Source organism: Delphinapterus leucas, chromosome 11 (assembly GCF_059928025.1).
Source record: "Delphinapterus leucas isolate spDelLeu-1000000601 "Yukka" chromosome 11, BTC_Dleu_Yukka2, whole genome shotgun sequence".
In the NCBI taxonomy this organism is placed as follows: Eukaryota; Metazoa; Chordata; class Mammalia; order Artiodactyla; family Monodontidae; genus Delphinapterus; species Delphinapterus leucas.
This window is the reverse complement of record NC_143139.1, coordinates 9,851,878-9,878,413: the sequence shown is the minus strand read 5'-3', so window position 1 is coordinate 9,878,413 and position 26,536 is coordinate 9,851,878. Positions and strand designations below refer to the sequence as shown.

Sequence of the window (26,536 nt, the reverse complement as noted above, 5' to 3'; positions counted from 1 at the left end):
GGAAATTCCATGGTCAAATAAGTTTGGGACCCTTAAATTAAATGAAAGTAAACTAGTTTCCCTAGAGATTTTTTATCAGAGCTTTTACTACGTGTGCTGTGAGTCTCCCAGGGAGACGTGACATGCAGTGTTTCTCTTACTTTTTGGACCGACATCCCATCTGTCAGCTTCCTGCAGGACGCCGGCGCCCTGGAGCAGACTCTGGGAAATGCAGCGTTAGAAGCATTGCTGTTTTCGCTTTGTCTCAGGTGTATCCTACCGAGGTGTAGCTGCAGATCAGGGGTGGAGGAGGGGGGCCCACAGATGAAGCTGGGAACTCGATGCCGGATCCCTGTACCACGGGGGGGTTCACTCTGCGCAGGCACAAAGCACTCACGCATGTCAGCTAATTCAGTCCTCTGACAGCTCTGACGTGTGTGTGGTTTGTATGCTGCGTGTGTGCGCACGGGGCGGGCCGGTGGTGGTGAGGGAACAGCATGAAAGTGTGAGGTGACAGTGAGTTTTGTGTGGCTGGAGAGCGCGTTTGGAAAGGGCAAGAGATGAAACCTTAACGCTGAACAGGCACAGGTCCCCAGGGCCTCGTCGGTCCCGCAAAGGAAGGTGAGGTTTCTATAATGGAACCCCCTGCTCTTTCTATCAGGTTACCTTAAGAACTTTAATAAGCAAACTGCTTAAGAGTAAAAACAGTGCAGACACTTGGGTTGGAGGCTAGGATGCACACCTACATTTTGCAGGTGGCGTGGTTATTGTCACCGACTTGCTGCTGTCCCAGCTTGCTGCACTGTGCACCCCATGCTGAGCCCAGACAGTGGACGCAGGAGTCCAGAGGATCATGCTTGCGTTGAACATAATACAGGGGATAAAAACGGGTGACACCTCCCCCGTCAACTCCCTGCACTTCTGCAGTTTTTGAGGGCATATTTTATATGTTTCTGGAAGCGCAGGAAAGGCTAATGGAATGTAGCTCAAGGAGATGGAGATAAATATTTAATGAGATTTTAGGGTCCTTTTTAAGATTTTATTTTATTTTTTATTGGAGTATAGTTGCTTTACAACGTTGTGTTAGTTCCTTGCCGTATAGCAAAGTGAATCAGTCATATGTATACATATGTCCACTCTCTTTTAGAGTTCCTTCCCTTTAGGTCACCACAGAGCACTGAGTAGGGTCCCCTGTCTGTACAGTAGGTTCTCATTAGTTCTCTGTTTTATACATAGTAGTGTATATATGTCAGTCCCAACTAGGGTCCTTTTTAAGGCTTGATTAAAGAGGTAAAAATGAGGCTGCTCTGTCTTCTTAACAAGTTAATTGTTTTTTAATTTAGTATTAAAAATATACACATATTCCCTATAATCCAAATGTCTTTGGTTCCGAGTTTAGATGTAGTGACTAGGGAGGGTCTGGATAGTGAGGGATTCATCTGAAAATGTATCAGAATGTATTCAGTTCTTGGGTTTGGATTTGGATAGCAAGGAGTATTTAGATTGGAAAACCCAGTGAAGACCTTGTTCATCTTTTCTTTTCTGAAAGGAGGTGAGAGTGTCTCCTTAGCCAATAGATTTCTCTTCATTAACAGGTAGTGAGACTGTGACCTAATGAAGATCATAGCGTAGGTCATTATAAGGACGGGACTGGAAAACACTGAATTCCTCTGAGTCCAGAAATCTTGCCACAAGGCGTCCATGTAACCTGAGCAGTTAGGGTCTGTCGGCCCTTGTTCACAGTGCTCAGCCAATGAACAGGAGACCCCGGAATCGGGGGTAATTATGCGACCCTTGATATAGAGAATATTTGTAAGAGTAAGGGGAGTATGTGGTATCTTTGAAATATAAAACTTATACAGTAGGAAGATTTAAAGTTCATGCTAGAAGGAACTTTTAACTCTGTCAATTTTATTTTGAAGAAGTCACGTCTGGCCTCAGTTCATGTGTTTTTGTATCCGCAATTTGCATCTGTCTTGGCTTGGTTATCTGCTACTTTCAGTCCTCTTTAAGTCACACGAAATAGGACAGGGAGCAGGGGGAAGACGTAGGATGCGCGAAGGTGAAGGGAGTGAGAGCAAGGGGGTGAGTCACTAAGTGCCTTCAGGGCCTGGGGTCCCTTTCGTGGGCTTGCAGAGCCGGGGCTGGTGCTGGATTGTACCCCAGACCGAGCAGCTGTGGACGGGGCTCCACTTCCATCTGTGGGATCTGATTGTTCTTTTCAGACAACTGTATTTGAATAGTTAGCAGAAGGCTGGTTTTCATCTTTATGCACGGCGTAACTGTACCCTGTCTGTCCTTAGGTGGGTTTGCCGAGTTCTCCCGCTGTTTCCCTGGCCTCTGTGAAGGAAAATCCACCCTAGTCCCCACCTGCATTTCTCAGCCTTGCTTACCTGTTGCCAACATTGGGCCAACCCGAATTCTGCCCAATCTCTATCTTGGCTGCCAGCGAGATGTCCTCAACAAGGTGGGTGCTTTGAAAATATCCTTCATTGCAGGGTTTCTTGACAGCAGCTGGAGAAGCACTGGGCTGCCGGTGGGCTGTCCTTTCAGGCACACGCACCCCGTGTTCTTCGTGCAGCTCCCCTGTGAGCAGCCCAGCGGCCGTACCATCCTCCCCAGTGCCGTCTGCTGTGACATTCTGCTAGCTGTAGGAAGGCTAAGCCGTTGTCAAGTGTGCTGTTCTTACAGGTCCAAGAGACCTGCGGTTGGGCACACCCAGGAAGGCTAATGCCGCCTAGATGATTTCACATATAGAGATGTATTTATTTACTGCAGCAACTAGAAAGGGAGGTTGGCTTGGGCTGAGGAAGATCTCATGATGACTCCTGGCTAGAGGGGCGGGGAGGGGGGTAAAAGGATGGTGAGGACCAGCGCTAAGAAGACGCGCTGCGGGCGCCCCGCCTGAGGCCCCCTGGAGCAGTTTGGTTGAGAAAGAAGAGGGAGGACCATAAATAACTGGATGAAAAGGATGTGAGCCGTTCTGAACAAGGTGTATCCAACGGAGGAGCCGTCTTGATTGCTTGAGGCCATTATATATAACGGTACGCACATGACAGCGGTAGAACTAAGATCTGTCTGTCTCCACTGCTTGTATGCTCTTAACAAGTGGTGCTAGAAAACAGTGCTCTAACGGCCTGGAAAGTGATTTGTCTCTAAAACCTCTTATTTACATCACCTCTAATTGAAAAAGCAATCAAAGATCTTACTTCGACTGCTGGTGATCTGCAAGTGCTGCTTTTTGGGTATTTCTGCTTGAGGAGCTGAAAGAATTGGGCTGACCGTAAAATAAGCTTCCAGGTGGGCTTGCTTTACTTTAGCACGTGGAAAGCAAAAACACCCTCTCATTGGGCAGCAAGGAGGCATTCTTTTTGCTCTTTTTTTCTTTTTTTGTTCTCAAAACTCCTGCCTCTTCAGAATTTTGCCTGGACATTTTTGCTAACATGTCTGCTCGTTCTGTGAGGTATTTGACATTTGATAGCTTATGCTTGCACTGAGCCTTTCTGGTGGGGTCACGATGTCTTTGAACACGTGAGTTTTATTAGTTCTCTTTGAGAGATAAGCAAACTATGTCACAGAAAGCAAAATTAATTTCCTAAAGCCACATGCAGCGCTGGGGCAAACCTGGAGATGCTTTTTTTAATCCTTAGATCAGCAAATAAAACAAAATGAAATAAAATTCCTAGTTAAGGATCCTGTTCAGAATTCCCCCCAGTAAAACTTAACCGGTCACTGGCAGGTGATTTTACAAGTAGTTATGTGACAGGTCCTTTTTGTTACTCCTGACATTCAGTGCAGGGGTACCTTGATTTTGCTGCATACCTTTTCCAGGTTTAACAAATGTGTCAGTTAACAGCTAAGTGAGGCCTGCAGGGTGAGAGCAGTTAAACTGGAACCTGAAGTTGAGGTGTGCCGGGGGCTGATAGTTTTCTGTTTTTAATTGGCTTCTACATGTCCGTGTGCTAAACAGGATAGGCACACAGATGCCTTGAAAGGAAATGGTTGTAGGGGGAGAATGGGTTTATGCAAGCTCATGGGGAAACAGGTTGAGCAAGGAGTCATTGGGGAAGACCGTGAGAAAGCTGCTTTGGGAGCTACCGAGGTGCAGACTAGGGAGTGGTGAGAAGAGTGCTTTCAAGGTGGTGAGTAGAAATTTCTATGTACGTAACCTCTAGATTCACTGTTGAGAAGAGTCCTAGTGCTGGAGGGGATCTTACAGATCATTTAGTCAGCCTCCTTCATTCAATAATGAGGAAATCGTAATTCCAGAAATGTTAAATAAATTCCACAACATCACCCCGCCGATGGGTTTTAGAACTGGATGTGCCTCTCTTTCGAAAACAGCATAAACTCATCTCCCTGCTCCACTCTCTGGTTTAAACTTCCCAGGAGAAATAATGTGCTCTCTTCTTCTGGAAGATCTCCAGAGATGAAGATTTTATAATCTCCCCTAATAGTACGTTCCTTTTTAGTCAAACTTAGAAGTTTCTAAGAACAACCACCACAAGACCACTAATCTTATTAGTCATCTTCCTATTTATTTATTTATTTGTAATAAAGTGCCACTAAAATATGCTAAAAGCAGGTCACGGAAAATTTCTGGGGAGGATAATAGTGTTTATCATTTAAAATGCTAGGCTCTTTATGTTACTGCATTTAACCCTCATAATAGGATTTGGAGGTAGGTTGGCTCTGAGTTACGTCACTTACTTACCCAAGATTTTGTGGCTAGAAAGTCATTGACCTCAAAGCTAGTGAGTGACAGAGGCATCCTCAAACCCAAACTACTCTGGCTCTAAGTCCTGTGTTTGTAGAACACCAGAAATCCTCATCGTCCGGAAATTGAAATCTCTGTAACAGGCTGTCACGAAGGACTGACAAGTCTTAACAGTCTGTTGAATCACAGCTGAGATTTGTTTCCTCCTGCTTTTTCTACAGCATGTTCTATACCAGCACCATCCCACAGAAGTATAATGCAAGCCACGTATATAATCTAGAATGTTCTGATAGCCTTATTTAAAAAGTTAAAAAAAAAAAACCCAAGTGAAATTAATGTTAATAACATTCATCACCATATGTCTAGAATATTATCATTTCAACATGCGATCGATATAAAAAATTATTGGCACTTTACAGTTTTGGGTACTAGGTCTTTGAAATCTGGTGTGTGTCTTATGGACTCTGCACCTCTCACTGTGGACGTGCCACATGTGCCTGTGCTTCCTCGGATCAGATGGCGCAGGTCAATACTCTCAGCGTGTGATTGGTTTTACTTAGGTCTCAAAGACATAGCCCTTCTGTAAAAGACTGTAAGAAGGCACTGGTAGCGAAAAGAACACACTTCCTTTCCCCTCGCATCTGTACTTTGTTTCCCACAATCTGTCCTCCTCTGGTCTTTGAACTGGAGCTGTACAGCTCTTACACTAAAGCAGTTTGCTGGTGCCCACAGTTCACATCTGACTGAGTGGGACTTGAACCAGAATCCCTAGTTATTAATGGGACAGACAGACGTTCCTGATGTTTTTTTCTCCTTGACCAGTTAAAATTTCAAATGGACTTTTGTTTCCCACTTACACACGGGGTGTACGATGGAATTCCCTACTGCGAGTCGTTCCTGAGCCGGGACCTCTTCGGCTCCTTCCCTAAAGCCGCCGTGCCCGCGCTTTCCCCATTTTAAACAGGGTGCAGTCAGCTTTTTGGGGGTAGCTTCTTACTTCAGTCTTCTAACACGCACAGTTGGCTTTCCTGGGCTGCCTTGCTGTTCTGCCCGTCACCAGGACTACTGCCACTTTCTCTGGTGTTTTCGTACGAGAGTTAGGCTGTAGCCTGGACACCGTATAGCCAAATACTGCTTTCAGGTTTCTCTGTGATCTAGGAAGACAAAGGCTCATGTCGTCAAAATGATCAGTAAATGTATTTATTCAGGGTCCACGGTGTGTAGAGCGCCATACAGAGTGCAGGTTGGTTAGACAAGACCTGTTCCTGAGACGGTAATTCGCAAACAAGGTGATTCAGGCAGGAGCGAGAGCCGGCTCCGGACCGGGAGGATTCGCATGCCAGGTCTTCGCCTCACCAGCCAGAGCCACGTGCCCGAATCTGCTTCTTCACCTGCAAACTGAAATGATTCCTGCCCCCTAGTGTTCTTGTGAGGCTCCTGTGACGTGGCCTTATGCCAGGCACCAAGAGCAGTTCCTGGTTTACAGGGACACTGTTGTCGTCACCGCCGGGTAGGGTGTACAAGGGTCTAGGGTGAGCGATGGGCACATTGGGCGTGGCTGGCTGAGGAAGGCTGGCTGGAGGAAGTAGGTCAATTCTGAAGGCAAGGGGAGTGGCAAATGCAAACTCACTCATTAAATTGACTTCAGAAAGAAAAATTACAACTCCTTTATCTACATTTGCAGTGCCTGTGTGATTTAATGGGACCTCTGTCCTCAGCCTAAATGAACATGGGCAACTTGACCAAACAGAGCAGTTGTATTAAAGCTGTATTCCATATATTACTCCACAGTCTGTATCAACAGAGTATAGAGCCCATATTTAGAAATTAGTCCAACTACAGGGCAAAGTTTATTTCATGGTTTAGGAGAAGGAAACAAAGGGGAAAAAAAAGTGAATGCAAATCATAGCAGTAAAATTAAGATTTATTTTTTGACTCACAAAAATTATTTTTGAACACTTTCTTGATTGTGTTTTGAAACCAGAATCTATTTTTTAATTTCTTAGGGGGTAATCTTTTCTACTTTACAGCTGAACCCTTTTTTTATACCCAGCCTGCTACATTCAGTGTAATTTCCCTACTTGAGGCCAGTTAGGAGAAAGGGCAGTTTGAATTAGTGAAAGATATACATTACAGGCTGGGGGGTGGGCAACAACTTTACTGAGATATAATTTATATACTATGTGATTTATAAGTTATTTTTAATTGAGATATAATTGACGTATAACATTATATATATAAAATGACGTATATGTTATATGTCATTATATAATTGACATATAACATATTTCAAGTATATTAGTTTCAAGTAACATTATATCCAACATTCAATATTTGTATATATTGCTAAATGATCACAATAAATCTAGTTAACATCTACCACCATACACAGCTACTCCTTTTTTTTCTTATGATGAGAACTTGTAAGATTTCTCTCTTAGCCACTTTCAAATATACAATACACTACTATTATCTATAGCCGGCATGCTGTACATTACATCTCCATGACTTACTTGTTTTGTGACTGGAAGTTTGTACCTTTCGACCACCTGTACGCCTCCCCTCCACCACCTCTGGCAGCCACCAATCTGTTCGCTGTACCTAGGAATTCCGTTTCTGTTCGTTTTTTAGATTCCACATGTAAGTGAGATCATACAGTATTTGTCCCTCTCTGTCTGACTTAGTTCGCTTAGCATAATGCCTTCAAGGTTCATCCTTGCTGCCACAAATGGCAAGATTTCCTTCTTTTCTAAGGCTGAATAATATTCCATTGTATACATAATACCACGTCGTCTTTATCCATTCATCTATCAGTGGGCACTTAGGTTGTTTCCATGTCTCGACTTTTGTAAATAGTGCTGCAGTGAACAAGGGGGTGCGTGTGTCTTTTGGAGATAGTGTTTTTGTTTCCTTCGGATAAATACCCAGCAGTGGAATTGATGGATCAGATGGCAGCTCTATTTTTAACTTTTTGAGGGACCGCCACACTGTTTTCCATAGTGGCTGTACCAGTTTACATTCCCACAAACTATTATTTTAAAAATAAGGTAAAGTAAGGGAACTAACATTTATTGAAACTTCTTGTATATTATGTGCCACTTTATCCTCATAACAGCTTTACAAAATAGAGATCATTAGCCCTGTTTTACAGGTAAGGAAACTAAAGCTGAGGGAGGTCAGGTAGCCCCTCCAAGGTCATTCAGGTAGCGGACAGTCACGTGCTGAGCCGGCCTCCCAGTTTTCTGGGACTGGTGCCCGTGTGCTTGTCCTGCACACTGAGTTCACCCACAGTAACAGGAGGAAGGAGGGTTTAGAGGCACGTGTGCTGGCAGAAAGGGAAGTGGTGGTAGAAGTTTATCAAAACTTCCTTCTGACTGTTTCTGTTTTCTCAGTGTAGATCATCCATGAGCAGAGAGAGAGGGTGAGGGAGGACATATGGAGAGTTTGAAAAGAACGGGGAAGGGCTGGAAAGGCGTCCAGGCTAGAGGCCAGGTGAAGACCAGGGGCGTAGAGTGCCCGCTGGGGAGCGTGGCTGGAAGGGGGCCCTGCAGCAGCGTTGCTGAGTGTTCTCGGGCCACGTTCAGCTGCCTGCCTGCAGATGCAGGCTCGGTGGCGAGCCAGGTTCATCCGGGGCTGTGATCTTGCCAAGTGAGTGTGAAGAGGTGACGGAGGGACCCAGTAATTGAGGGTGAAAGCGAGGGAGGGATTCCAGGTGACCCTCGAACAGTGAGGGGGTTAACCCTCGTATCGTTTATGGTCGGCCCTCCCCCTCCGCAGGGCCTCTGCAACCTCAGAGTCAACCAGCTGTGGATCCTGTAATACTGCAGTGTTTACTGTTGAAAAGCATGCATGTATAAGTGGACCCGCACAGTTTAAACCTGAGTTGTTCAAGGGTCAACTGTGTAATGACTGGCCACAGAATTTAAGCTGGGCCAGGAAGGAAGGACAGACGTCATGAGGATGAAGGACAGAGAGGAGGCTGAATGAGGTCCTGGGGGGACTGAGGGACGCCAGGAGTGGTGGTGGAAGACAGTAAGCTGGAAGGAAGGAGGCGGCGTCCTGCAGCACGTTGTGTGAGCTTATGGTTACTGGTAATGGCAGAGACCGGACCGGGCCTCGGGAGGGAGTGCTCAAGGTGAGGCGCTCAGAGAACCCAGAGGCCACGGTGTCGGAAGGATATTTGAAGGCCGGAGAAGAAAGATTATGTTATCAGTAGGAAGCACGTGTTAGCCGACTGGGCACAAAGTTGAGCCAAATATGAAACGGCATGAAGGCTCTCTGGAAGCCTAAGGATTACGGTGTTTAATGACGGGACAGGGTAATACTGAGTTGTGTACGCTTTACACAACACACTGAAACAACGCTGAATGAATTACGTAAATTCCTTAAAACGTGGTAGGAAGTCACAGACCTCCATCTCTGAGTAAAAGCAGTCATGATTCTATAAAACAAACCCGTTCTTCATACTTGTGGTTCCATCCCAGTTCTTGCTGTCAGGAGCGTTGACATGAGATGCCCTCTCGGCCACTCATATGCCCGGCCATGAACATCATCAGGAGAGAAGGGAACAGAACGGTCACGTGACAGTCACGTGACGCCTTAGCTGACTGCAGCCCCCGCCCACCCCTCTGCTCTGCCGCCCTCGGCAGGTGGGCGCCTGTCTCCTGGCAGCAGTGGGCTCCGGGCCGTCGCAGGGCTACTAACCCCATTTGAACAGTTTACTCACCAGGACGCAATTGTGTTTGTTCTCGGACCTGTTTAGGCCAATGTACTTGTTATCATAACGATGTACGTTAGTTAAAATATTGCATACACGGATGAAATATGAATGAGGAAAGAGAATTGTTTTTCTATGACCTAAGCTAAAGGGTTTCAAAAGATTCGGGAGGGGGACCTCCCTGGTGGCGCAGTGGTTGGGACTCCGCACTCCCAGTGCAGGGGGCTGGGGTTTGATCCCTTGGTCAGGGAACTAGATCCCGCATGCATGCCGCCACAACTAAGGGGCCCATGTGCCTCAACTGTGAAGCCGGGGAGCCACGATTAAGGAGCCCACAAGCTGCAACTAAGGAGCCCGCCTGCTGCAACTAAGACCCCGTGCAACCAAATAAATAAATAAATGTTAAAAAAAAAAAAAAGATTCAATAAAGACTGATTGCTCTACGTTTTTTTCTGTCTTACTAAGCAGGGGAAGGCAGCCGTAGAATATTTAGGGGACAGTCATAATCTAGAAGATTCTGTCCTGATTTATTGCTTTACTAGTTCTTGCTCTTTAAAGAATGGAAAGTATAAGTGGTAGATGCATTTGGTTGTGATTTTCTTAAGAACTCCAGTCAGCTAACCTATTTTTAAAAAAACACCAAGAAATTAGTGAATTAATGTACATTTATTTGTTTTGAGTTAAAATGTTTTACGTATATATGTAACATTTTTAACGGTTTCCTCTTTTAAACTCATTTTTTCCACTGATGTATAACTGCCTTTTTTTTCTCATTTCATTTTCTGGTTAAATTATTTTATTATCACTCCATTTCAACACATTAATGTCCCCTCCCCCCTTACATCATAAAGCTACTACTCAAGTGCATCTTTTCGTGGCACACCGTTTTATATGTGGAGAATATCGCTGAGACATAAACAGCGTTGTAGGCTTGGATGACTGATGTTTCTTACATGAGGTCAGAACTGCCCCTTTCGTGTTTCCTTTCCGCCGGGCCATGACCACTGGGCACGTGGCAGCAGCGGCGTGAGGCTGGGGGACGTGCACGTGGGCAGCCGGGCCTCAGCCGGGAGCAGCAGGTGCCAGTGTGAACACGGCAGCAGGGCCGAGCTGTGATGCCCGTGGCTGCAACTGAGGTCACCTCCCTGACTGTCAAGTCAGGGAAGAAAGAGGTAAAACGGGACTGACTAGTCTCCTCCGGTAGCCATCAAGTGTCCTGAGTTGCGTCCATGCCCAGAGGGGTGCTCCTTTATTTCCTAACTGGTTACAGTTAAAAAGGGTGAAAAAGGATGCAATTAAAACGTCATATTCTGTTACTTCATTGGGTTAAAAAGAAAGTCTGTATGTAGGCTAGTTACTTTATTGCTCCATCTAATTTGCTTTAAAAAGAACTTCAGTAGAGAATGGCAGTTAAGAGGACAGATTCTGGAGATGAGAATATGCTTGGATTTGGATTTCTACTCTGGACCACTTGTTAGCTGTATAACTTTGGAAACATTCCATGAACTCTCTAAGCCTCCGTTTCCTCATTTTAAAACTGAGAAGAATAACAGTATCCATCTCAAAGGGTGGTGGTGAGGATTAAATGAGGCGGTCCCTTTAAATGCTTAGCACAGCCCCAGGTACACAGTAGGCACTCAGTAAATGTTAGATGTTGTTTATTAATGTGTGCCATAGTAGTATATTGTTAATATAACATAGCACCTGTAGCAAAGGTGCCCAACACATTTTTTATTGAATTTAGGTTTAAGTGGTCATTTCTACAGAATGTAGACTATTAGGCTAATTGTCAGAAGTGTACATTGTTCTAGACTTTGTGTGGGGAAATCACATTTGATGCTCACTACTGACTCGTCTCACGTTAGTGTTGTCATTTGTGAGCATCGCCTGTGGTCTTTTGTGTAGAGTAGGTAACGCTGCCCGCGTCAGCCTCTCTCCTCAGAAATTCTCGTGTCTTTATTATCGTACTACTTTTAATTTAATAAATCTTTGTCACACTGTTGATGGAAAGGAGATGGAAATGTAAAAAGGTTCCTTTCTTTAAGGAGCGTTCATGAGAGAGGCCTGAAAGACTTTTATCTCCAGTAACGCTGCCGTCCTTGTGTGGGAAACGCTGTGGTGATCAGACAGTGGTAGAAAACAGTGTGACCTTCGCTTGTGTACAGACGTTTAAAAGTTGTAAACACCACTGAGATCTAACGGGAGCCTACGAGACCTTCGGAAGGCGAGGGTCAGTCGCTCTAAGAAGCTCGCCCAGCTCCACAAGCTATTTCTTGACTCTGTCATCTGATAGCCGAGAGGGCTGCACACCTGATCTGGATTTACTCAGTCTACCTTTTCTGTAAAACAATATATTTATTGCGCTGAATGTGGTAAAGGAAGGGGTGAGCGAGTTGGCAGGAGGCTAAAATAGGGAGAAAATGACCAACTGTCCTTCGGGGAGCTGGAGTTGGAACAGATCTGTAGAGGAGGCAGCATTCCAAGAAAAGGAAGACGTGACCAGAGCTGCTTCAAAGAGAATGGTTTCAGGCCAAGAACATTTCCTGAGAGGCAGCAATGGATGACTAAATGAAGTGGGTCATATAGGCTTGCCTGGAAAATGGTGGATTAATGGGATGTTAGCTGAACAAACACGTACTGAGTGCAGCTATGTACCTGGTGCTGAAGGGAGAAAAACAGGCAAGCATCCGGCCAAGACCTCACTACTTCACTGCTTCATAGGAGAGACGAGGGAATCTGCTAATGAGGACACGGTGTGCTCGGTGCTTTACTAATAGCATGTCCAAAGTCCTTTGGACGGGCAGAGAACAGAATGGTTAATTATGCATCAGTAGGAGGGCTTCATAGTAAGGTCAACTTAAAGTAGAAAAGTGGAAGAGTCATCAGGAAGAGGAACAGGGCCTGCTGAGCTCAGAAACGGTGCGAGCAGCATCGGGGAAGGGGGATGCGCGTGTGATGGGGATTTAGCGATTGTATGGAACAGGAACAGGCAGTGAGACATGATGAAACTAAGTGTGGATAAAACACGTAGCTCGCGTTTAATTACAAGAAAGATCACTCCAGTTGTTGTTTGGAGAGGAAAACACCGCAAACTTCAAGAGCTCCCTGCTGGCTTTTTTGCTACCGTGGTGAGGGCTTACCCCTGAGCAGCGACTGGGAATAGAGAGAAAGGGTGGACGGGAGGGGTGATACCAGGAGGGTTTGGCAACATTAGGATGGGGGTGGTGAGGAAGAAAAACAGGATGAAATGATCCCATTTTCTAGCTCAAGTGTCTGGGTGGATGTTATTACCAAAAACCGGTTTTGGATTACAGAGAGGAAACAAGAATTTGAGGCAGAGAAGGGAGAAAGAGAATGTGCTGTGTTTCTGACATTTTGAGTTTGAAGGTCCTGAGGAACATCCAAATAGAGATACCAGGAAGCAGCTGGAAATGACGTCAGAAATTAAAGAGGGCGTGTGTGTGTGTGTGTGTATGTGTGTATGTATTTATTTAAGAGTCATCAGCATGTAGAGGTGATAATTAAAACTACGGAGGGGGCTTCCCTGGTGGCGCAGTGGTTGAGAGTCCGCCTGCCGATGTAGGGGACACGGGTTCATGCCCAGGTCTGGGAAGATCCCATGTGCCGCGGAGCGGCTGGGCCCATGAGCCATGGCCGCTGAGCCTGCGCGTCCGGAGCCTGTGCTCCGCAACGGAAGAGGCCACAGCAGTGAGAGGCCCACGTACCGCAAAAAAAAAAAAAACCCAAAAAAACAAACAAAAAGAAACTACGGAAACAGAGTCAGCCTTCAGAGAGAGTATTTACAGCCAGAAGATGGCCTAGGACTGTATCTTAGAGAACAACCAGCAGGTTCAGTTTGGGAAGAAGATGTTCTCATTGTGTGTGCGTATATGCTGAAGTCATAGCACAAAACAAACAAAACAAACAAAAGTATTCTAGCACACTCCCAAATCTTGTAAATCAATGCACTTATTCATGCATTTTGGGGATTACATCTAACATGGTCATAATAAATTTACATAGTTGCCAAGGAGGGGCAAGTCATAGTAAACTGTCACGGTTTTATTTTCTGTTCTTTGTTCCACTTCTCTCTCTAGTAATGAAGATAATAGAGAGTTGACTATATTAGTGATGTGTGATCTTTTAAACAGCCTATTTTGCCCTTAAAAAATTCTGCTTTAAAGCCTCAATAAATTTAAGAAAACTGAAATCATATCAGGCATCTTTTCCGACCACAACGCTATGAGGCTAGAAATCAACTACAGGGAGAAAACTGCAAAAAACACAAACACGTGGAGGCTAAACAACATGCTACTGAACAATCAGTGGATAACTGAAGAAATCAAAGAGGAAATCAGAAAACACCTTGAGACAAATGAAAATGAAAACACGATGATCCAAAACCTACAGGATGCAACAAAAGCAGTTCTAAGAGGGAAGTTTATGGTGATACAAATTTACCTCAGGAAACGAGAAAAATCTCAAATAAACAACCTAAACCTTATGCCTAAAGCAACTAGAGAAAGAAGAACAAACAAAACCCAAAGTTAGTAGAATGAAAGAAATCAGAGCAGAAATAAATGAAATAGAGACTAAAAAAACAATAGAAAAGATCAATGAAACTAAAAGCTGGTTCTTTGAAAAGATAAGCAAAATTGATAAACGTTTAGCCAGACTCATCAAGGAAAAAAGGGAGAGGGCCCAAATCAGTAAAACCAGAAGTGACAAGGAAGTTACAGTCCACACCACAGAAATACAGAGGGTCATAGGAGACCGCTGTGAGCAACTATAGGCCAATAAAGTAGACAACCTAGAAGAAATGGACAAATTCTTAGAAAGATACAAATACAGTCTCCCAAGACTGAACTAGGAAGAAACAGAAAATATGAACAGACCAATTACCAGTACTGAAATTGGATCAGTGATTTTAAAACTCGCAACAAGCAAAAGTCCAGGACCAGATAGCTTCACAGGTGACTTCTACCAAACATTTAGAGAAGACTTAACACCTATCCTTCTGAAACTATTCCAAAAAATTGCAGAGGGGGGAACACTTCTGAACTCATTCTATGAGGCTACCATCACCCTGATACCAAAACCAGACAAAGATATCACAAAAAAAAAGAAAAAATTACAGACCAATATCACTGATGAACATAGATGCAAAAATCCTCAACAAAATACTAGCAAACCAACTCCAGCAATGCATCAAAACCATCATGCATCATAATCAAGTATCCCAAGGACTCAAGGACTTTTCAATATCCACAAATCTGTCAGTGTGATATACACCACATTAACAAATTGAAGAGTAAAAATCATATGATTATCTTAGTAGATGCAGAAAAAGCTCTTGATAAAATTCAACATCCATTTATAATAATAATAAAAAAAAACCTCTTCTGAAAGTGGGCATAGAGGGAACATACCTCAACATAATTAAGGCCATATACAGTAAACCCACAGCTAAGATCATACTCAATGGTGAAAAGCTAAAAGCATTTCCTGTAAGATCAGGAACAAGACAAGGATGCCCACTGTTGCCATTTTTATTCAACATAGTTTTGGAAGTCCTAGCCACAGAAATCAGAGAAGAAAAAGAAATAAAAAGAATCCAAATTGGAAAAGAAGTAAAACTGTCACTGTTTGCAGATGACATGCTACTATACATAGAAGATCCTAGAGACGCTACCAGAAAACTACTAGAGCTCATCCATGAATTTAGTAAAGTTGCTGGATATGAAATTAATATACAGAAATATGTTGCATTTCTATACACTAACAACAGAATATCATAAAGAGAAATTAAGGAAACAGTCCCATTTACCATCACATCAAAAAGAATAAAATACCTAGGAATAAATGTACCTAAGAAGGCAAAAGACCTGTACTCTGAAAACTGTAAGACACTGGTGAAAGAAATTGAACACAACATGATGGAAAGATATATATATGTTCTTGGACTGGAAAAATCAGTATTGTTAAAAGACCATACTACCCAAGGCAATCTACACATTCAGTACAATTCCTATCAAATTATCAATGGCATTTTTCACAGAACTAGAACAAAACATTTTTTTAATTTGTATGTGTGGAAACACAAAGACCCCGAATAGCCAAGACAATCTTGAGAAGGAAGAACGGAGCTGGAGGAATAAGGATCCCTGACTTCAGACTATACTACAAATCTACAGTGATCAAAACAGTAAGGTACTGGGAACGAAAACAGACACACGGATCAACAGAACGGGATAGAAAGCGCAGAGATAAACCCACACACTTATGGTCAATCTATGACAAAGGAGGCAAGAATATACAATGGAGAAAAAGTCTCTTCAATAAATGGTGCTGGGAATACTGGACAGCTGCATGTGAAAATACGAAATTAGAACATTCTCTAACACCATATACAAAAATAAACTCAAAATGGATTAAAGACCTAAATGTAGGACTGGAAACCATAAAACTCCTAGAGGAAAACATAGGCAGAACCCTCTTGACATAAATCACAGCAATATCTTTTTCAGGCCGTCTCCTAGAGTAATGGAAATAAAAACAAAAATAAATAAATGGGATCTAATTAAACTTAAAAGCTTTTGAACATCAAAGGAAACCATAAACAAAACAAAAAGACAATCTACAGAATGGGAGAAAATATTTGCAAGCGATGCTACTGACAAGGGATTAATTTCCAAAATATACAAACAGCTCATACAGCTTAATATAAAAAAAAAAAAAAAACCCAATCAAAAAGTTGGCAGAAGACCTAAACAGACGTTTCTCCAAAGAAGACACAAAGATGGCCAACAGGCATATGGAAAGATGTTCAGTATTGCTAATCATTAGAGAGATGCAGATCAAAACTACAATGAGGTATCACCTCTCACTAGTCAGAATGGTCATCATTATAAAGTCTACAAATAATAAATGCTGGAGAGGGTGTGGAGAAAAGGGAACCCTACTACACTGTGGGTGGGAAGGTAAATTGTTACAGCCACTACGGAGAACAGTATGGTGGTTCCTTAAAAAACTGAAAATAGAGCTACCTTATGATCCTGCAATCCCACTCCTGGGCATATATCTGGAGAAAACCATAATTTGAAAAAATACACGCAACCCACTGTTCATAGCAGCACTATTTACAACAGCCAAGACATGGAAGCAACCTAAATGCCCATCAACAGACGAATGGTTAAAGAAGATGTGGTGTATATAGTATAGTATAATATAATGTAATATAATATAATGGAATACTATTTAGCCATACAAAGGAATGAAATAATGCCATTTGCAGCAACACGGTTGGACCTAGAGATTATCATATTAAGTGAAGTGAGTCAGAGAAAGAAAAATATGATATCACTTATATGTGGAATCTAAAAAGAAAAAAGGATACAAATGAACTTATTTACAAAACGGAAATAGACTCAGAGGCATAGAAAACAAACTTATGGTTACCAAAGGGGAAAAGTGGTAGGGAGGGATAAATTAGGAATTGGGGATTAACATACACACACTACTATATATAAAATAGATAAACAACAAGGACCTACTGTGTAGCACAGGGAGCTCTACTCAGTATCTTATAATAACGTACAATGGAAAAGAATCTAAATATATATATGTGTATAACTGAATCACTTTGACATACAATTGAAACTAACACAACATTGTAAACTATACTTCAGTTTTAGATTCTGCTTTAAACTTAAGTCTTTACATGTCATTTTATTGGATTTCACTGATTGAATGTAGTCTGATTGTTTCAAGGAAACTAGTCATTTTAATCATTATGCTAAACTTTTCTCTTTAAAAATGATCATGCTAGTATGTTATTAGTTACTTTAATTGCTCTTTCCCTCCCTAGGAGCTGATGCAACAGAATGGGATTGGTTATGTGTTAAATGCCAGCAACACCTGTCCCAAGCCTGACTTTATCCCTGAATCTCACTTCCTGCGAGTGCCTGTGAATGATAGCTTTTGTGAGAAAATTTTGCCGTGGTTGGACAAGTCAGTAGATTTCATTGGTAAGTAGCTCAAGTAATATTACAAGCCCTTTGGGTTATAGTCTCATATGTAGAGGTATATCCCTCCCTCCCTTCCTCCCCTTTTTTTTTCATTAGAGAAAAGGAACCTATTTCATACAGTTCAAAAGTTTGAAAACACATGATGCTACTTATCTCATTTAGCGGCCAAGGTGATGTGTGTGTGCCATGCCATCCCTAAGGACTAGCCTTGTGACATCCTAGCTAACTTTAACGCTACCAGGGTTAAGCCTAATGGGAACTGTGATTATGTATTGGCAGGTGTTTGAAAATCGGTTAAACTTTTGGGATTAAACTTTTTACCCACTTCGTCAAATCCTATAAAAGACTTTTGGAAACTGTGGTGGCGTTCCTTAAACTGTTTATGCCTTGCTGCTGTGTTTTCCCCAGAGAAAAGTCAAATCCTGTGAAAACAAATCCCATTACATTTAAAGTCTTTATGTCACAAGATCCCTAAGCCTCAGTCCGTGTGCCAGTAATTTCGGGTAGTAGTGGGTCTAATGAGGTTCCAGCACACACGCACACACACACGCGCGCACACACACACACTCTCTCACACACACACACACACACTCTAATACTTGTGTGGTCATTCCTTGGCGTTGTCTGTGACAGGGTCTGGTCCATACCGTACTTTGTTCTGCTCACTGGGCCCGTCAGCCCTGGAGCCTCCCTGACTCCCAGCTTCTGGTGCTGTTGTGACATTTTGGTGCCTCGGGATCAGATCTGCTGGTAGGAAATCGACGATGTGTATTTGAAATGTGGTTTTGGTGGAAAGTGGCTAAACCAAGGAGACGTGTTCTTTGCTCTTGACCAACACAAGAAGGTGTGACTCTTGATGTCTGTGTGAAGAGTTTTCATTAGTTTTCCCCCTAGTCACACAAGTTTGAGCACCCTCATCCATAATTAAATACTCTGAATTGGTTACTGAAAGTTTAAAAATAAAGAACTAGTTCCTTTTAAACAGTGAAACTATGTAAATTAAGCCCCTCACTATATTCTTTCATCTGCGAGAGGAATTTTCTAGACAGTGCTTTTGGAACTTCGGGTAATTCTGAAACAGGTCTCTTTTTTCAAGATTTCAGATTGCCAAGTCGTCTCCTCTTTAATTGGCATGCATTCTGTGAAACACCTGAAGATAAATGGCTTGATAATTCACATTAAAATAATCACAAACAAAAGTCCCCAAATTAATCCTTCCCACCATTCTACTTCTAGGAGATACTCAGCATATCGTTCAATGTTTGCCTCTTTATTTATTTATTTTTTCCAATACGCAGGCCTCTCTCTGTTGTGGCCTCTCCCGTTGTGGAGCACAGGCTCCGGACGCGCAGGCTCAACGGCTATGGCCCACAGGCCCAGCCGCTCCACGGCACGTGGGATCCTCCCGGACTGGGGCACGAACCCGTGTCCCCCGCATCGGCAGGTGGACTCCCAACCACTGCGCCACCAGGGAAGCCCAATGTTTGCCTCTTTAAAAGACGACAGTTATAGTTAATGTTTCCATTGCATGTCACATTGATCCAGAGATGATTGGCTCTAATTTCAGCTAAAAGTGCGATTTCAGAATCTATTTAGAATAGAACCTGATTCTGTTAAGTCATGGCAATGTCTAAGCTTTAGGAGGTTGGTAGAAAAGAGAGAATATGAATAACTTTGTCCCAGCTTACTTTCTTCTTTCACTGGAGCTCTTGGACACTTTTGATTCCTGCAAAAGGAATTTTACCATGTTGCTGGTTGGTGAAATACCCACCCAAATACGTATCGTGATTTATTGTATATCTGAAGATATTTTTACTTACCAGTAGTTCACTTGCTTGGCCCTGTTTACTGTTAGGGCCACCATCCTTTTCCCACCCAGACAGTCCAGGGCAACACGTCCAGCCCACTGTGGAATTCAGCCCATGTTCGCTACAGTTGCTAATCTCGTCCAGGCTGTTTTAAGCTATAGTTAGTCATGTCAGAGAATATAATTTGAAGACATACCCTCATACCAGGACTTAACAACATATAGGCTCATACTTTTTATTATTCAGGTTAAATTTCAGTAAGTTTGTTTGTTCAGTAGAGTTTGCTGGAAGGACGCAGTTTTCATGGGGTGTTGCCTTTACTTCTAGTGGACACAGGCTGCGGCGGGCGCGTTTGCCCGTCAGCGCCCCGAGTCACCGACCAGGGCCCCCGGCCCAGCTGGCCGCTCGCACGGGCTCCTGCTTCACTCGGCCACGCAAACTCAGGGCTTCTGTAGGCAATCCAGGGAGGTAATTAAGAGCATGTACTTTGGAGCCAAACTGTATTTGATTATCGGTTAAGTGACTCCAGGTGAGTTACTAAAACTTCTGTGCCTCAGTTTCCTGATCTGGAGACTAAAGATAATGTTTCTACCTTTTAGGGATATTGTTCGGATTAAAATAGATAATGCATGTAAAACACCTTGCAAGGTGCCTGACTCATAATTGGCTCTAATAAATAGTAGCTGTCGGGGCTTCCCTGGTGGCGCAGTGGTTGAGAGTCCGCCTGCCGATGCAGGGGACGCGGGTTCGTGCCCCGGTCCTGGAAGATCCCACATGCCGCGGAGCGGCTGGGCCCGTGGGCCACGGCCGCTGAGCCTGCGCGTCCGGAGCCTGTGCTCCGCAACGGGAGAGGCCACAACAGTGAGAGGCCCGCGTACTGCAAAAAAAAAAAAAAAAAAAAGTAACTGGTTTAAAAATTACCTAAGTCCTTTTCTGTTTTTCCTTGGAGCTGTGCTCTGTCACCTCAGTTATTTCTTCCTTCTTTTTAGCCTCTTTAACTTCTCCCCGTCACTGACTCCCTCTTAACCTATTGCATTTGTTATCCCCTCTCTCTTTTTAATCCTAGAATTGATAAAATAGAAAAAACTGAAAAATAGATAAAATTGAAAACACAGATACATCTTGTTTAATTCCTGGATTGCTGTAGTGGCAGCCTGCTTTTTTTTTATTTCCAGTTTTCCCCGTCAGTGCCTTCTTGTTGCCCCCTATTCAGGAACCTGCAGAGGCTCCTTAATTGCCTCGAGTCCCTAGCCCAACATTCCCAGACTCTCCAACACCTGCTTCCCACCTCCGAACCCTCCTCTCCGGTCACTTCCCGCCCAGCGTGCACCAGCCAAGGCTGTTTTCTGAGTGGTGGTCCAGACCCACCATGGGTCTTTCTCAAATGTTTCCCTTCTCCTCTCCTCCAGGTCGACAGGTATTACTTCCTTTGCCTTAAGAGACTCAGTTTAGCACTCAATTCTGCCAAGAAATGTGTTCTAATGAACCCCACTTCAGTATAATCACTTTAGTTAGATTTTTAAAATATATCATCAAAGCAGTTGTAAGAACAGTGTAAGTACCACGCGGAACATTTGAAAAAGAAACCTGTAACCTCAACATCCTAACACATCTGTTATCATCATTGCTTTATTTCCTTCCAGCCTTTTTCAATTTTTTATAAAGATTACCTTTTCAAGTATGTATCGGTCAGCCAGCCAGTGTTTACTGGGTTCACACTATGTGCTCAGTGTTAAACGCTTTGGGGGAGTGTTAGAAGCAAGACCCTTCTCGGTCCTCCTAGTCTAGCTTCGTGATAATTATTAAAAATGATGAGAGAGTACTGTCAACATTAGAAAAATATTTAAAGCCAGCCTACTTCCAATAAGAATTTGAAGCAGCTTACAGTAGGAGGTTGGGATCAAAAGATAACACACATTCACACACGTACCCATTAAAGCGGGACAGAAGGGCAAGAACCAGGTAATATGGGACTAAGAAAGGCACAGTAAAACCGGAATTAGTTATCTCTTGAAACTGAGTGAACACCTTAGCTTTGAGCTTCTTAGCAGCCAAGGTGAAAGAGGAAATACTAAGAGCAGTATAGGCTAAATACTGAATAGTTGAGAGGAGGAAGAGAGCTGTGTAGCCCAGGAAGGCTTGGACTTTACGTGCATGTGTTTATATACTGTTAGGTTGTATAGCGTGTCCTTTTTTCTTTGTTTCAATGTTGTTTTGTGTTCGTTTGTTATTGTTTTATTGTGTTTGATTTCCCTGTCTAAAGGGAAGCTGCTTGATTGTTCATGTAGTACCTTAAAGCTCTACGGTGTTTTGTACGTAACAAACAATAAGTCCTATACGTTGGGAATTTATTATATGTATAACAGAGGTGGTGAGATTGAAGTATTATTGTATATTGTATTACTCAGCTGCCAGAGCAGATTCCCCGGATACCTTGTTAATTACAAGAACTTTAACATAAGGTTTGGTAAACCTTTGGTGGTTACCAATGAAAACAAGGATGAAAAGGGAATAATTTAGCTCATGGCAGCAGCATGTAGGTAAAGGGTAAGCACATACGTAATTGTTCAGATATAAGGTAGTCACTGTACTGGCTAAAATGGTAGTTGCTTCCAGGCTGTGGGATAACTTCATCCATGTCCACGAGAAAGCTTTTAAAGCTTATCTACAGTGAGAGATGGCAGTACCGTGTGATCAAATTTCCTTGGTTCTTGGTTCTAACAGTGTTCACGAGTCCTTCTACCATGTTATGGGGAGTTAGCATGACGCAGTCAGACAGTATCTCCTGGATATCAAGGAAGAGGTCAGAGTTCCCTTGGTCCTCATTAAGGTGACCTACTGAAATTGATTCATGGCACACACATGGCTTCTTCTTAAATTCAGCAAGTAAAGTGAGCCACTTTATGACACAGAAAAGTCTCCCAGAGAAAAATAGGGAAATTATAGGAAGGTGGATTCTGAGTCGGCGTTTTACAAATTGCTTGACTTGGCGTCTCTGCGTCATGATGTGGTGTCACTGTGATTAAGTCTCTCCCCGTCCCCACCTCCCTGCTTTTTACACAGTTAATGTGTCACATATGTTTAAAATGAAAAAAAAATTTTTTAATTTAATCGCTCATATATATCAAATCATTATGCCATACACCTAAAGTACAATGTCATATGTCAATTATATCTCAAAGCTGGAAAACATGTAGTATCTCTTACATAATTCGAAAAAAACTTAAGTATCAGACAACATAGGTAAACAAAATACTAGCTAAATCTTAGGATTTTGGATGTTGTTTTCTTTATACTATTCTGTATTTCTGAAGGTTTCTACACTAAACAAGTAGAATCACGTGATCACAATGTGTGATTTATACTCAGGGTAAGTTATTAAAATAATAATGTAAAAAATACATGGTGAAAAGTACTGAATAAGAGGCAACCTGAGTTAGGGACACATTGCTTATTAACACATGTGGACCTTCATTGTTCTATATGTAAATCGTGGGGAAATCATCTTCCCCTACCTCCTTAAAAAAATATTGAAAGGAAAAATAGGTGAGTAGATGGGCTTTACTTCGAGTTGCCAGATGAAAGCCATTGTGTGAGTAAATGGAAATAAGATTTCACTGCTGAACAAAGTTGTCATTAATGACCCTTTCTGAATTTGACTCATAGAGAAAGCAAAAGCCTCCAATGGATGTGTCCTAGTGCACTGCTTGGCAGGGATCTCTCGCTCTGCCACCATCGCCATTGCCTACATCATGAAGAGGATGGATATGTCCTTGGATGAAGCTTACAGGTGAGGACAGGAACATGCCCTTTGACCTGAATCATGAGAAGACATGGTGGGTGGGGGAGAGGGTGGTGGTGACCACGTTAAGATCATGATTATTTTAGTTATACTCTTCACAGGTGACTGGATTTTTAAATGGTTTTTCAAAGATTGGAGAAAAATGCATTTTTTATAATTTAGCACTAATTCTGCCCTCACATATATCAAGTTCATCCTCAGCTACTTTTTAAGTTTAAGGAAGAGCAAATACAGAGATCTCCACCCTGTTACTTGAGTTTGTATCTTTGCCTAGTTGGGGAAGTATCATTTGTTCTAATTTACACACGAGAAAGAAACGCTCCAGGAGAATACTCGTTGTAGAATTCCTACCGTGCTTCAGATTTTGTGTCTCTTTCACTGAGGAAAAATCCCAATATATGCAAGTATAAAACCAAATAATTGTCAAACTCCATTCGCTGAGTAGAATTTCCTGCAATCTAGAGTTGCTTAGATTTTGTAAAGAATTTTATCGAAGTATATAGTTGATTTACGGTGTTGTGTTGAGTTTGCTATACAGCAAAGTGATTCATTTATACATACATATATTCTTTTTCATGTTCTTTTCCATGTGGTTTATCACAGGATATTGAATATTGTTCCCTGGGCTATAAAGTAGGACCTTGTTGTTTATCCATCCTAGATATACTAGTTTGCATCTGCTAACCCCAAACTCCCAGACCTTCCCTCTCCCCGCCCCCTCATCAACCACAAGTCAGTTCTGTATGTCTGTGAGTCTATTTCTGTTTCATAGATATGTTCACTTGTGTCGTATTTTAGATTCCACATAAGTGGTATCATATGGTATTTGTCTTTCTCTTTCTGACTTATTTCAGTTAGTATGATAATCTCCAGGTCCATCCATGTTGCTGCAAATAGCATTGTTTTTTTATGGTTAACATTCCATTTTGTGTGTGTGTGTGTGTGTGTGTGTGTGTGTGTGTGTATGCCACATCTTCTTTACCCATTCATCTGTTGATGGACATTTAGGTTGTTTCCATGTCTTGGCTATTGTGAATAGTGCTGCTGTGAACATAGGGGTGCGTGTATCTTTTCAAATTGTGGTTTTGTCTGGGAATATGCCGAGGAGTGGGATTGCTGGATCATATGGCAACTCTACTTTTAGTTTTCTTGAGGAACCTCCATACTGTTCTCCATAGTGGCTGCACCAATTTACATTCCCACCAACAGTGAAGGAGGGTTCCCTTTTCTCCACACTCTCTCCAACACGTATTATCTGTAGACTTAATGATGGTCATTCTGACCTCTGTGAGGTGATAGCTCATTGTAGTTTTGATTTGCATTTCTCTGATAATTAGTGATGGTGAGCATCTTTTTCATGTACCTGTTGGCCATCTGTATGTCTCCTTTGGTGAAATGTCTGTTTAGGTCTTCTGCCCATTTTTTGATTGGGTTTTTTGTTGTTGTTATTGAATTGTACGAGCTATTTGTATATTTTGGAAATTAAGCCCTTGTCGGTAGCATCATTTGCAAATATTTTCTCCCAGTCCGTAGGTTGTCTTTTTGTTGATGGTTTCCTTTGCTGCGCAAAAGCTTGTAAGTTTGATTAGGTCCCATTTGTTCATTTTTGCTTTTATTTCTATTGCCTTGGGAGACTGACCTAAGAAAACATTGGTACAATTTATGTTAGAGAATGTTTTGCCTATGTTCTCTTCTAGGAGTTTTATGGTGTCATGTCGTATACTTAAGTCTCTAAGCCATTTTGAGTTTGTTTGTGTGTGGTGTGAGGGTGTGCTCTAACCTGATTTGCATGTGGCTGTGCATAGGGTTGCCCAGATTCTGAAGTATATAATTTTGAGTGGGTTGCCTCCACCCCCCTTTCTCCAGACAGAAGGCAGCCAGTGACAGCAGCACCAAGGACTGGGGTTGTGTTCAGGGACGCCTGAATCGGAGTCCCCTGTGTATCTTGCTGGATAGAGGCGGTTAGTTTGCGTGTGATAAAGGATCAATAAATACAGGCACGTGGAGCCAGGCCTGCTGTAACAATTGGACTTTCTTCTCAAATTGGAAAATCTGGAGAAAAGAAATGAGCTACCTGAACAGCTCCTCACTTGAGGAAGGAGCTGAGGCGGTGGGTCCTCCCTGTGTCCGCACCGCTCCGCGTCCTGCAGTCTGGCTGCTCCCTAAGGTCCTCCTGCGCCCAGTAGAAACCAGCAGGAGAGGCGCCCTTACATCCTGTTACTGGGTCTCATCGCGAGGGTCCTGCATGTACACTTGTCACAGTTGAGGCAGTTGTTTCTGGCTTCGTTAATTTGCTTTAGGTTACTGATTTCCAAGGAGTTTATTTTTGATTCTTCTCTTTTCTTCCGTATCCAAATATAAATTTTCAGTGTAGTTTCACTCCTGCATCTTCTGAGAAGTGGCCTTAAGGGTCAGGGGCCACTAAAGAATATATCTACTATTTCTAAAGAGTCTCTGTTTCTACAATGAAACAGAAAAGCTGTTTATAACTAGTTTTGATCCCTTGATGACTCTTTTTTAAACAAGGTGGTTACAGAAATGAAGCCAGACATCAGACCTGTTTCCTTTTTTAATATTTATTTATTTATTTGGTTGCGCTGGGTCTTAGCCGCGCAGGTGGCCTCCTTAGTTGCGGCTTGCTGGCTCCTTAGTTGCGGCATGTGTGCGGGATCTAGTTCCCTGACCAGGGACTGAACCTGGGTCCCCTGCATTGGGAGCGCGGAGTCTTAACCACTGCGCCACGAGGGAAGTTCCTAGACCTGGTTTTGAATCCCGGCACCGCCCTTTAGTAGCTGTGTGATTTAGGGCAAGTCACCTAAGGACTGTGTGTACCTCTGTGATGGGGGTAATTACACCCACCTGACAGAGGGTAGTTTTGAGGGTTGAATGAGAGAACACCCCCTTTCGTGCGTTCGCATAATGCCTAGCAGAGGCCACTGTGTAGCTGGTTACTCTGTCACACTGAATCCAAAGGGAAGGAACTCGGAAGTGTGTGCGTTGATGCCCTGGCCATCTGATACTCTCTCTTTTGATCGTTAATTAAAAATGTGCAACGTCTTGAAGTGGCTGTGGGGCCTTTGATGCTGGGAAGCTGAAGGTGGCGCATGGCTGTTAAGCTGTACTTCTGATGGCAGCACCGGTGGGGAGGGGCGGTGTCATCCCAGGTGGTGAGGGAAGAATCATCTCTTACCAGTTGCACTGGAAGCCTTGGGTCCTTGAAAATAAGGAGGCTCAACCTAGAACTTTAGGGGCCTGGCCCCCCCGCTTTCTAGCACCTCCGGCCTCAGGCTGTAAAGCTCCCCGATGCAGAGGCCCTCATCTCCTCCTTGACCCTCTGCCCCAAGTTTTAAACCAGCCACCTGACAAAGGTCTTGGAAGGGTCTCTCTGATGATTCCCTGTCGCAGCTCTTCACTTGCCGTAGCTTAGTAACATTCTTACAATAACAGGTAGTCGTCAAATTCAAGCCTTTTTGGTTTTTTCCTCTT

The 26,536-nt window shown here is 43.0% G+C and overlaps 1 protein-coding gene across 18 annotated transcripts in view; it reads left to right on the top strand.

Moving 5' to 3' along the window:
* Positions 1–26,536, top strand: part of DUSP16 (dual specificity phosphatase 16) — an 84,281-nt gene that overhangs the window by 53,939 nt on the left and 3,806 nt on the right. For all 18 annotated transcript variants that reach the window (XM_022577620.3, XM_089920326.1, XM_022577619.2 and 15 more), the window contains 3 exons: positions 2,283–2,446; positions 17,281–17,440; positions 22,915–23,038. In XM_022577620.3, coding sequence (XP_022433328.1) covers positions 2,283–2,446; positions 17,281–17,440; positions 22,915–23,038 — 448 coding nt within the window. The remainder of the gene's footprint in view (positions 1–2,282; positions 2,447–17,280; positions 17,441–22,914; positions 23,039–26,536) is intronic.